At 33.1% G+C, this 14,112-nt stretch overlaps 1 protein-coding gene across 1 annotated transcript; it reads left to right on the plus strand.

Moving 5' to 3' along the window:
* Positions 1-1,331: 1,331 nt before the first annotated feature.
* LOC134719395 (SE-cephalotoxin-like) lies at positions 1,332-13,364 on the plus strand. Its single transcript, XM_063582398.1, has 2 exons — positions 1,332-1,517; positions 11,895-13,364. Exons 1-2 carry the CDS (start codon positions 1,499-1,501, stop codon positions 13,187-13,189), a joined length of 1,314 nt encoding a protein of 437 aa, XP_063438468.1. The 5' UTR covers positions 1,332-1,498; the 3' UTR covers positions 13,190-13,364.
* The last annotated feature ends 748 nt before the right edge of the window (positions 13,365-14,112 follow it).

Consider the following 14,112-nt stretch of genomic DNA (forward strand, 5'->3'; position numbering starts at 1 on the left):
GGCTCCTAGGAAAAGTTCTTGTAGAGAAAAGACAGGGGGAAATGAGCCTTTATGTAGTAAGAGGTTGGACTTTTTTTTCTTTTCGATTCTTCACTATGCTCTTTAACCCTCCACCTTTCCCCGGCCGACCCAAAATTTAAATTCGATACCCAATTAGTCCCTTTATAGGAATAAAAATGCCAAAAATCGTAATGATTTTCATTGAGTCTAAAACTTATTTATATCAGATTTTATTTATTTGAATATTCTTAAATACATGAGTTCTGTTTTGAATCGTTATTATCTGTTCTGATTTAAAACACTGATTTAAGATTTATATTGTGTACACAAAATAAAATAAATATTTTATGTCCCAGTTTAGATAAGAAAAAAGGAAGAAGACACCTTTCTTTTTTATCAGAGACATCGTTTGCCAAGACGTCTAAGTAGTTCTTCTACTGTAATCACTTTACAGTCAACACTGAGGATTTTAGGATTAACTCCGCCCGTGTGGGTTTTTTCGACTCCAATATCAATTGATCAGGACTGCCAGTTTTCCTATCAAAGGTGTGTGGTTTTCTCCGGGCACTCCGACTCCCTTTACAAATAAAAACTGGGCGCCACGAAATAGCCGAAATGTGGCGCTTAAAAGTGACGTTATTAATAAAACACTAACAATCAATCCATCATCTGTTTTTCCTTTATTTTCAAACTACTATGTTTGTATTAAGTTATTTATTTAATCCACTTTTTGTAACTTCAAGTCAGAGGGCGGATTTGTTTGGGTTTTTTTTGGGCGGAAAGGGGGGGGGGGGGGAGGGGAGATTAATAGGTTGTTCATCCTTGAATTTGACAGCGTTACGTTACAATCGTTAATATTTTTTAATTTGATAGAAACATGTAACACCCCTTTCAGAAACTAGGAAACCAGGGAACGCCCCTAAAGGTAAAACTATATTTGAACTGTGCAGTATATCTGAGGTACATGTAGTTAATGCACATCGTAGCTGTGCATTATTCAGATTATAACACAGAAAGAACAAAGAGATGTTACCCATGTCATGTGTAAATGATGTATAACGTATGTCTGTAATTAGGGGTTGAAGGGTCGCAGAGTTCGATTCCATTATTCAAAATTGTCTATTTCTTAATTTTCACGCGAATTTTGGCAATTAGGTCCTCCGTAACACCTCTAATGGTCATTGCGAGACAATCGAATTTGGACGATAACCGTCAGCCAGTTTGTAAAATGAATTGTCTAGTACTAAACATGTGTTCATGCACGTGCATAATTTGTTTAAGTTTAACAATAAACATTAATCACCATTATTTCAAATTGAACCTTAAACTTATGCTAACTAATGAGTTTAAAGGTATCTTGCACGAGATTTAAAAGCGGGAAAATAGTTCTCTGTTTATTTATAATCAATTATGATTTTGTTCGCACATATTTAAGGTTGTTTGGTACGTGGATGGGTCGTATTAACATTTATTAGTAGTGTAGCAAACAGGCAACAGAATGTTCAATATACTAGTGGGTAAGTAGAATTATCAAAGGATCATTTAACGACCATGTTACTTCAAAAGGGGGGGGGGGGGGTACTTTTTTTTTGTAGTATTGAATTTGACGAAAACAATATTTGATTGATAACGTCGAGAAACAAAAAAAAATGCGCTTTGCAAATCGGACTACTAGAAGCATAAAAAGAACACGTTTGGTGTTGTGCTTTATCTTTGCTTCAAATTGCTATACTTCTATATCGGTATAGGATATTTTTCTTGTTAATTGTGATAGGACAACTTGTTTTATTAGGTTTTTGTGTGCCGGACACACCAATAGTCATACACAAAATAATTGAACAATATTTCAAATAATGAATTCCGAACTCCAAGTGAAGTTCAAAACGGAAAGTTTGTACTCTAAGAATCCTTGCAACAACTCTTTGAGGGATCCGTATGTGGCCAGTTGCAAGGCAACACTTCTTTCGCTATTCTCATTTACCAATAAACAAATATGTAACAAAGCAATACAAAAAGGCATATAGACAAAGCACATGAACAAAATGAAAAACAGGAATAATGATCTATAATTCAAGATGAAAATCCCATTAGTTAAAACTAAGTATTCCGCCTGAAAGTCCTCAGAATAATAAGAACATATGCATAAGGAACTTGCAATATTATAATTTTGCTTAATGTCCAGTGGCAAATAGTACATGTATGTTCAAGACGAGAACAATTTAACAATTATTTTGAGAGAAATACTTAAGTTTAGTTTGTCTTTACTCAACACTGTTATTACTTATTGAAGATTGAATTGAACTCTTAAGACAGAGGTGAACCAAAATAAAGTTAAGTTTGATGCGATTTCTGTAAGGATTGGGACACGAGTTTACATCAGCAATGTGGTTGGTAAATAAGTAGAAATAATGACAACAGGTAAAATGTACATTCCTGTGACAGTGTCAATGTCAATACAAGTGGTGCTAGAGTTATTTGCATGACACATCTTTGCTTCTGCTATTCCAAAGATAGCCGATAAGTTGTGTGTTTATACTTTTTAAAAGATGAAACATAGAACACAAATGAAAATAACTATTAAATAGATATAGGATGATGTGGTACGAGTACAAATGAGACAACTCTCCATCCAAGTCACAATTTATAAAAGTAAACCATTATAGGTCAAGGTATGGTCTTCAACACGGAGCTTTTGCTCACAGCGAACAACAGTTAGCTTTAAAGGGCCCCCAAAAATTACTAGTGTAAAACCATTCAAACGGGTAAAACAACGGTCTAATCTATTTAAAAACAAGAAACAAGAAACACTTACGAACCAAGTAAACAAATGACAACTAATGAACATCTGATTCCAGAAACATGTATCAGCTTCTTATTATCATGCTTATTCTCTATTCTTTATTTCTTTTTAGCTCACCTGGCCCGAAGGGCCAAATGAGCTTTTCCAATCACTTTGCGTCCGTCGTCGTTGTTAACTTTTACCAAAATCTTCTCCTCTGAAACTACTGGGCCAAATTGAACCAAACTTGGCCACAATCATCATTGGGGTATCTAGTTTAAAAATGTGTCCGGTGACCCGGCCAACCAACCAAGATGGCCGCCATGGCTAAAAATAGAACATAGGGGTAAAATGCAGTTTTTGGCTTATAACTCAAAAACCAAAGCATTTAGAGCAAATCTGACATGGGGTTAAATTGTTTATCAGGTCAAGATCTATCTGCCCTGACATTTGCAGATGAATCGGACAAACCGTTGTTGGGTTGCTGCCCCTGAATCAGTAATTTTAAGGAGTTTTGCTGTTTTTGGTTATTATCTTGAATATTATTATAGATAGAGATAAACTGTAAATAGCAATAATGTTCAGCAAAGTAAGATTAACAAATAAGTCAACGTGACCGAAATGGTCAGTTGACCCCATTAGGAGTTATTGCTCTTTATAGTCAATTTTAAACCATTTTTCGTAAACCTTAGTTATCTTTTACAAAAATCTTCTCCTCTGACACTACTGGGCCAAATTAATTCAAACTTGGCCACAATCATCTTTGGGGTATTTAGTTTAAAAAATGTGTCCGGTGACCCGGCCATCAACTCAAGATGGCCGCCACGGCTAAAAATAGAACATAGGGGTAAACTGCAGTTTCTGGCTTATAACTCAAAAACCAAAGCATTGAGAGCAAATCTGACTAGGTGAAATTGTTCATCAGGTGAAGATCTATCTGCCCTAAAACTTTCAGTTGAATCGGACAACCCGTAGTTGGGTTGCTGCCCCTGAATTGGTAATTTTAAGGAAATTTTGCTGTTTTTGGTTATTATCTTGAATATTATTATAGATAGCTAGATAAAACGTAAACAGCAATAATGTTCAGCAAAGTAAGATTTACAAATAAGTCAAGTGACCGAAATGGTTAGTTGACCCCTTTAGGAGTTATTGCCCTTTATTGTCAATTTTTAACCATTTTTCGTAAATCTTGGTTATCATTTACAAAAATCTTCTCCTCTGAAACTACTGGGCCAAATTAATCCAAACTTGGCCACAATCATCTTTGGGATATCTTATTTAAAAAAATGTGTCCGGTGACCCAGCCATCAAATCAAGATGGCCGCCACAGCTAAAAATATAACATAGGGGTAAAATGCAGTTTTTGGCTTATAACTCAAAAACCAAAGCATTTAGAGCAAATCTGACATGAGGTATATTGATTATCAGGTCAAGATCTATCTGTCTATCTGCCCTGAAATTTTCAGATGAATCAGACAACCTGTTGTTGGGTTGCTGCCCCTGAATCGGTAATTTTAAGGAAATTTTGCTATTTTTGGTTATTATCTTGAATATTATTATAGATAGAGATAAACTGTAAACAGCAAAATGTTCAGTCAGAAAAGTAAGATTTACAAATAAGTCAACATGACCGAAATGGTCAATTGACCCCCTAAGGAGTTATTGTCCTTTATAGTCAATTTTCAACAACTTTCATAAAATTTGTAATTTTTTATATAAACATTTTCCACTGAAACTACTGGGCCAAGTTCATTATAGATAGAGATAATTGTAAGCAGCAAGACTGTTTAGTAAAGTAAGATGTACAAACACATCACCATCACCAAAAACACAATTTTGTCATGAATCCATCTGCTTCCTTTGTTTAATATTCACATAGACCAAGGTGAGCGACACAGGCTCGTTAGAGCCTCTAGTTTCACTTTCTCTAATCTTTATATTTTTCCGAATATTTTCTGTTTTGTAAACCCCAATCCATACTCTCAAAAAGTAAACTTTCTATGTCGACAGTTTTTAGGCTCAGTGAAGATATTGGGGCGTCGGACTAATGGGGCGTCGGATGCAATAATTTTATTTTTATGAAATGCACATTTATACCCCTGGGGGTTGAAGGCATATACAAACAATACAATACAATATACACTATGGAAAAATTAACATATTAAACATCATATATAAAGTGGTAAAACAGTAATATTTATGCAGGCGTTGTGTCCACTCCCCTCAGTGCAAATGACTTTTTAATGAACGGAACATTAAGCTGCATAATATCAAATGAAGATAGAATTAATTGTAATATATCTGTTTCAGACAATTTAAAGTGTTCTGGACATATATTATTTATATCTTTTTCAAGCTGATTACGTAAAGATTTATTAATTTTACATTTTAAGAAAAAGTGGGTGTCATCTTCAACCGCATTTACATTACAATGTTTACATATTCTATTTTCTCTTTGAATTCTTTTATATCTACCCCTCTCTATTTCCAAGAAATGGTCACTTACTCGCATTTTACATAATAATTTTCTATTTTCAAAACTTTTTTTAGAAATGTATTTGTCTATTTCATATTTTGTTTTTATTTTACTGCACAAGAATATTTTACTGGTTTCATTACTTAATTTTAATTTTTCAAAGAAAATATTTTCAAAGCTATCTTTTAGTTCTTTTTTAATATTTTTTTAGAATGAACTCTTCTCTTGTTTATAGTTTACATCCTGTATTTTATTTATGTCTAATTTATTTACATTGGCTATATTTTCTACATATGAGAACCATGAAAATATACCGTTAGTGCTAAGCCATTTAGATAAACAGAAAGCATCATATGATGAAGGGTTATTTTCATCACTAGAAATTCCTGCTAAGTACTTCAACGATTGTACTTTAATAAAGACATCTATGGGATACTGAGCTAGTTCTACTCTTGCAGCTATATTGACAGATTGTTTACTAAGCCCCAGTATATATTTGCAAAATTTTAAATGTGTCTTCTCTACTTGGCTACTATCAATCATTGCTAGAATATCAAATTTACTCTTCTCTTTAATTTGTGCTCGTCTTTCAGCTCTTATTATTTTTTCATAACAATCTATATACCAAATTTCAGAATTATACATGAGAATAGGTTTAACTAGTGATTCGAACAATTTTTTGTATAGTTTTATAGACACATTTTCTAAAGGAGAAAGATACTTAAAAATAGAAAACAAAACTTTAGTACCTTTCTTAGCCAATTCGGTGTCTGATGAAGTCAATTTTCCAGATGCTTCAATTATATTTTCAAGATATTTATATTTTAAAACTTTTTCTAGTTTGTCACCATTTAAGTAAAAATCATATTTATTATATAAAATATTTTTCTGTTGAAAGACCATTATTTTATTTTTTTGTGTATTTATTGTGAGCTGCCACTTATTACAATAATAATTTAGTTTATTTATATAGTTCTGTAAACCTTCAGGAATTTCAGATAATAACAAAATGTCATCTGCAAACATAAGGCAGTTCATTGACATATTTTGCAGAGTCACTGGTTTACAACTTTCATCAAATATTTCTAGTAGATCATTTATGTAAACATTAAATAATTTTGGACTCATATTATTATATCGTTATGTCGTTGTTCTCCTCTTATATTTAATTCGTTTCCCTCGGTTGTAGTTTGTTACCCCGATTTTGTTTTTTGTCCATGGATTTATGAGTTTTGAACAGCGGTATACTACTGTTGCCTTTAATTATCCCCTTGTTTCACTCCTCTACCAATAGAGACATATTCGGATATATTCTCCTTTGATTTCACTGAAGCTTCAGTATTCTTATACATATTTTTTTATCAAATTGTAAAATTGTACACCAATCTTCTCATTTTTTGTTATTTTGTACAAAAGACCTAACCTCAACACTGAATTGAATGCCTTTTTTAGGTCTACAAAACAACCATAAATCTTTTTCTTTTTATAATTTATATATTTATTAAACAGAGTCTTTACAATAAAGACACCATCTGAAGTCATACTATTCTTCTTAAAGCCTAGTTGATGGTGACATATATTATTTTCCAATAAAGTAAGTAACCTACAATTTATAACCATATTAAATGATTTACTCAGACAGCTCATCAGAGAAATTCCTCTGTAGTTAGAAGGATTAAGATGATCCCCACTTTTAAATAAAGGAATTATAAATGATGTATTCCAATTTTCAGGATATAGAGAGGTAGATAATATAAGGTTAAACTATTTAGCTATGGCTGTTAACATTACGCAATGATTTTTATTTTCTATTAAAAAAATAAGGTTGTTTTATGGCTTATAATTTACTGACCCCAGATTTTTTTGTTTGTTGTATTACGTCACTAGCACACTAAGTAACCAATAATAGATCTATATTCAGTTTGTATACAAGTTCTAATGTTCTAAAACTGAAACAACTTTTAACAAAGAAATTAAATGAAAATTACAATATATTTGGATAACGGTTTGTAAAGATTATTCCACTAATTGATATTAAATAAAAACTTTCCTAAAGTTCAACTAAATTTCTAAGAGTACAAAATGTATCAGCGTCACATATCTTTTTTTTTATTTCTTCCTATGTTTGCGTTAAACGCAAACCTTTGAGAAATAACGCGAACCTTTGCGTTGTAACGCAAACATTTGTATTATTTTATTTCTTATTTAAGGATGTACTTAGGTGAGGTTTTGGAATTCGTGTCAAATTTTCGGACTCCTTGGTATTTTTCCATACAAAACAAGGTAAAATATTTTGCCCCATAACACCCATTTTTTTTTATATAAGACTAGGGCATTTACCAAAATTTTAGAAGATTGTTAATTTTCCTTCTTTTGTTTTGGGACACAAATAATACCAATGCAAATATAAGGTAAACGTCCGAGTCAGCCTTTTTCCGACATATTTTAAATCTCAAATATCTCGAAAAGGAGGTCCATGACCTGTCAACATTTTTAGGTTATTTTGATCCTTAAAGAATGCTCTACCAAGTTAGAGTATCAATTTTAAATTATTGATTTATTAATTTTCAGCTAACTTCACCTAAGTACATCCTTCAGATGTAAAGGTAGCGGCAGTAATTATTTGAGGAGAACGCACAAATTAAAAATTAAGACCTTTGTACTCATTGCAAAGCAAACTGCTTGAATATTCAGAACATAGTATCATTGACTAATTATGAGCAGGATAATAGTTTTAAAATGTTGTACAAGTGCCAATGAGAAAACTTATCTAAATCACAATTCGTAAAGTAAACCATTATTGGTCAAAGTACGGTCTTCAACACGGAGCTCTGGTTCACACCTTACAACAAACTATAAAGGCCCCCAAAAATGATATCAATAATAATAAGCTATATATTATATATTACAAAGAAAATTTAGTAAATTGAAGTTATACCGAAGAAAATAAAAAAAAAAATCCACCCTGGTAATATAGCTATAGCCGAATATAAATATACTTCCAAAGTAAGCTCTCGTTTGAGGACTAAGGTTGGTTAGATATAAATAAGTTACTCTTTGATAATAACTATATAGAATGAAGATGTTTTGTTAATAAAATTATATTATATCTATTCAAATGGCTACCCAAGCATCTTAATGTAGTCTCACTAGATTGAAATGAAAATTTTGAAATGAAAATTTCATGATTTTTTATCAAAGAATCTTTATCATATTTTTGCTCTTATCTACTACATCAAAAATTTTCAAAATGTTGGCCTTTACAGCTCTTCTATAAAAGCATGCAAAGCAAACCATTGATCAACTTGCTTGCTATGTTTGTTTGGATGTTTGTAAACAACAGGAAGGTACAAATGTAGTTTGTTTACTATATACTCGAATTTGATTGGACAATAAACACTAACTTCAATTCATGTCTAATTAAATCCCAGTATATATTGAAACTCCGCCTACCTATTGTTTGTAAACATCCAAGCAAACATAGCAAGCAAGTCGACCAAAGTTTTGTTTTGTATGCTTTTATAGAAGAGTTGTAAAATAAAAGTTCATCATATTCTTTTCTGACCCCTAGCTACTATGCATATTTATTATAATGTTTTTGCCTTGTATTTTATGGTTCTTTTCTAAACTTAATCACGACCGCAATTTAAGGACAGCAGTACATGTACGGACATATACATACAAAAACTTAATGTCAATTTAAATCCAGATGTTTGCGTTATAACGCAAAGATTGGACGAACAAATTAAAAAAAAAATGTGTTGCGCTAATCCGCCTCCGCAGAACGGAAATAACCCTCAAATTTGAAAAGTAGGTATATTGAATATAATTGAAAATGTTGACAAGTATCAGCATGGTAGCAATTGAACTTGATCGATATGGAACAGAGTGTCCCCTATGTAATATAGAGTTGGAAGATGGATTTATTTTTTTTCATAATATGTACACAATTAAAAATAACTCGAACATCAAATGTTTTATGAAATTTCTGGTATTGATCCATGCTTTGTGATTCAATGAGAAATAAAAACAACCATAATGTATTGTTCTCGTGAGAAATGCTAATGGCAAAAGCGATATATCTTATTGTAGAAATGAAACATCATTTACAATTATGTATGAAATATGTATTTTACAACCATTATAGATGTTGACTGATAATTTACGAGAAAACTCTTCAGCAGAGAACAAATGACATATATATACAGTCCGACAAAAGTTAAGCACCACCTATTTTTATTGCATCATTGTTTTTCAAATTTAAAAAATCAATTATTCCTCGAAAAAAGAAAACAATCATAACGCAATTTTGCTTATGTAAACCATAAACAAACCACAAGTATAATTTTGGTCACTTATGAAGGTTCTATGCATGTAGGTTTTTCGTTCATAGAAATAGTGCAAATGACACAGAAATTAATTCAGAAACGGACTTTAAGTTTCACTATGATTTTATTTTTAACAACAATTTATCACAATGAGGGAATACAATGTTTTAAGGAAACAAACCTCTGTCTGTCTGTCAGTTTATGTTAACATGCAGAATATGCATACCCAGATTATAACGGTATAAGAAGCAACCCCGTACTGGAACGCCACCAGCACGGAATGCAGTCCTTGTGCAAACATTATTTGGTCATAGGCCGTATTTTTTCCCCGCAAAATTCGTATTATAGCGTCTTCTGGCAGTAAAACAAACTGACTCCCATCTGACCAATGAGTGTTTTGTCAGCTTCTTATGTTCAAGCATTGATGGTCATTATCCCATTGAAACCTGACGGTATAGTGCCTGTAAGTACAGGTCTCTATACACCACGACTTGCTTTGCGGTTGCATCTATGAAGTCGACGGACCAATCTACGAACCCGAACACGACCACCTGGAGAAACAGTGTATTTGTAAACGCGCACAGATAACCTTTGATAAAAGGTTGCTTGACTGCCTTATCGGAGTCCAATCTTTTTGGTCATAATGAATTTTTTAGTGTATGTGAAAGGTAATTCATAACACCAAACATTAATATTTTTTTCGCAATAGTTAAAAAAATATTGCCAGTTGTATTTCGGTGGTGCTTAACTTTTGGCGGACTGTATACATCAACCGTGAAATGAGCTGAACCGGGTAGAAATCGACATGATGCAAGTGCATGTATACATGAACACGTGACCAACGCACTGTGGACCAACGAGGCTTTGGTTGATTTTTGTAACATTTAAAACACGAAATAAAAGATCAATTTTGGTCTGTTTTGTAGGAGTCTAATCTCAACTTAAATTTCAAACTGTTAAATATTTTGCATAGCGATTATTTTAACAACACGAACATTTAATATACGTTTAACTCGAACAATTTCAAATCAAATAATAAAGGAACAACATAACAGTGTGAACAGACTTCACTCACACATTCATATATATTTTTGTTTACCTAAAAGCTTCCCCGTCAAATTACCAGACGAATTTCAGTCGAGTATCAACTGGTTTTTGTCGAGCCTGCAACTTTTGTTGCAGAAAGCTCGATATAGGGATAGCGTTCCGGCCGGCGGCGGCGTTAACTTATTTCTTAAAAGCTTTATATTCTAGAAGGTGGAAGACCTGGATGCTTCATACGTATACTTTGTATATAGATGTCCATGTTACCAAGTTTCCGTCAGTCACATGTCCAATGTCCTTGACCTCATTTTCATGGTTCAGTGACTACTTGAAAAAAAGTTAAGAGTTTTTGTAATGTGAAATTCTCTCTTATTATAAGTAATATGATAACTATATTTCATATGTGCGTACCTTGCAAGGTCCTCATGTCCGTCATACAGTGTTCACTTGACCTCGACCTCATTGCATGGATCAGTGCACAAGGTTAAGTTTTGGTGGTGAAGTCCCATGTCTTAGATACTATAAGCAATAGGTCTAGTATATTCGGTGTACGGAAGGACTATAAGGTGTACATGTCCAACTGGCAGGTGTCATCTGACCTTGACCTCATTTTCATGGTTCAGTGGTTATAGTTAAGTTTTTGTGTTTTTTTTCTGTTTTTCATATTATAGTATATGCAATAGGTTTGCATATTTGGTGAATGGAATGATTGTAAGGTGTTCATGTCTAGCTCAGCTGCTGGTGTGTGTCATCTGACCTTGACCTTATTTTCATGCTTCAGTGGTCAAAGTTAAGTTTTTGAGTTTTGGTCTTTTTATCTTGTACTATATACAATAAGTCAACTATATTTGGTGTTTGAAAATATTTTATGACTTATATGTCAGTCGCTCAGATTGAATTTGACCTTGACCTCATTTTCATGGTGCATTGCTCAGTGTTAAATTTTGTGTTTTGGTCCGGTTTTTTTAAAACTTGAAGCAATAGGTCAACTATATTTGTTGTATGGAAGAATTGTTAGCTGTTCATTTGTGTCTGGCATGGTTCATCTCACCTTGACCTCATTTTTATGGTTCAGCGGTCATTTTTTTTGTTTTCTGGGTTAATATTAAGTTTATGTTTAAATTGTAATAAAGCGTTATATTTAGGACTATCAACATCATACCAATGATTAGTAAAGAAGTAGAGACAATTCGGCGTGTTCACTCTTGATTTATTATAAATAAAACAAACCTTTTAGTGATCCTTTAACTTTTAATTATCATTACAGGGTTGACATCAAAATGGTCCTTTATGGTGATACTATTGTTGATGGTTTTATCCCCTGATAGCAGCAGGTGTCAGGATGACGAAGAAGTTGTAAGTGCTGGCCTTGAATTAGGAAAGGAGATCACGGAACTGCTAGGAAAGAAAGAATTTACAACGACTTTATCACGGATCGCAAAAAATATTGGTCCTTTTCTTGGTGCATTAGGTCCATTCGTAGGATTCGTTTTGGCGTTCTTTCCATCCGAATCCATTGAATCTGAAGAGTTGGCTTACATGAAAAATATGATGAAGATTATCGACCAACGTTTGGATAATATCGATAATCGATTTAACGATATCGAACGATTGATTCAATGGAATGTTGTACAGGTGAACTTTGGCCAATTAGAACAAAGGATAAGGGCAGTTTCACTAGAGTTTGAATATATTTATGACGTTCCAGAGCCTGCTGTGCAAAACAGGAAGGAGTTATTTATATCGAGTTATGATAATGATTATCAGAATAGTGGAAATAAATTGTATCAAGCGATTGTCCAACGACAAGGTGTTTTTCAAGAAGATCTTGGTACTTCCGTCTTGCGTTATACCGGATATGACCGCAAAATGACGCAGCTGTTTCTTCTAGGAGTTATGCAACTTCTTTTGCAAGCTGTAAAAGTAGAATTAGGTTATCTTCTAGTTAATCAATATAATCACAATGCAGATTATATGAAGTTGAAGTGGGAACAAAGAATAAAAGAAGTGAGTAACAAATTCGAACAAATTGACGATCAGTGCGTACAAAATTATCACAAATATTCAGGAAAGGATATTGACGATTTTTCTTCTAAAAATATTGGTATTGACAGAAATTTTTCCGATAAACTTTACGAAATGTTACAAAAGAAATACTATTGGAGAACCTGGATTGTTGTCTCAATGGACCAAATTGGCGGTGACAAATTTTGGGTTGAGGTTAGTGGAGGACACATCAGATTTATGAAAAATGGGAGGAACATAGCTGTGGCGAGTTATGACGAGAACAACCAAATCCTAGATTATAAAAGAGCTATTCGAGACATGAAAAATGTACAATTGACAACTCGTGTTGGGAGTTGGTGGACAGGATATAAGAACGTCCCTCGACCGGCACGAAATATCGGTCGTGATTTAGATAAAACAAGTGCCTCATTGGTTATGGTTGTAAGTTGTTACTCATATTATTCTGTCAACTTCGTTTACCAATATCAGAATTGGAGAGGCAAGGTCGACAGATGCCCCTATTATGATTTCTTGATGTGGGGTAGGATGGATTAAAAGTTCGTACACAGAGCGGTTTTGTTACTCGTATGATCAAATGAAATTGTACAATATAAACAATTCAATGTACAAAATGTATGTGTCATTATCATACCATTTTGTTTAAAGAACATACTATGTTTTTGACGCTTTCATATGGTAAATTTACTGTTGAAAAATATTTTGTATGATAGCATTATTTATATAAATATTCATTACTTATCGATACACCGTTTTCAAATTATTATTGGAAAAAAAATTAAAAAATATCGGGTTAGGGTGAAGAGTGACGCCTCTTTATACGTTTAAACCCGCTGCATGGTATGCATCTGTTATAAGCCTGTTGTATAGTGGTTATCGTTTGTTAGTGTGGTTCACATGATTGTGTTTCTCGTTTTTGGTATAGATTATAGTCGCCGTCAGCTGAAATTCGTAGCGGTTATCGGTAAAAATAATATAAACTATCAACCACGTTCACACGTGATATAGTTTTTCACTATCCATTCATAAATCGCAAAAAGAAAAACCACTACTGACCTACCTTTTAACAGGTCGGGACCACTACCTTATATGGAAATGCATAAATTAGCATACTTATGTTCTCGCACATGAAATTGTTTATTTACGCAATTTTTTTTTACCTAGGTTTTTGACCAATCCACTCAATGAGTAACAATGCATGATGGACTACTACGTGTTTACAATCAACCGAGAACACGTGTTATTTACTGAAATACAACACATTTGTTCGTGCAATGCGGGATTTACAATTTCGCTTAGTTTTTCATTTTGTGTATCCTCATTTATAGTTCGTGATACAAAGTATTCCTTCCATGCTCAGATTAACGAAGAGTTGTTTCTATGCGAAGAAAAACTTAGGGTTTGAATTACCCGATATATAGCCGTTGATAAGTTTGATGATGGCACGAAGATTTCATGTA

Source organism: Mytilus trossulus, chromosome 5, assembly GCF_036588685.1.
Source record: "Mytilus trossulus isolate FHL-02 chromosome 5, PNRI_Mtr1.1.1.hap1, whole genome shotgun sequence".
In the NCBI taxonomy this organism is placed as follows: domain Eukaryota; kingdom Metazoa; phylum Mollusca; class Bivalvia; order Mytilida; family Mytilidae; genus Mytilus; species Mytilus trossulus.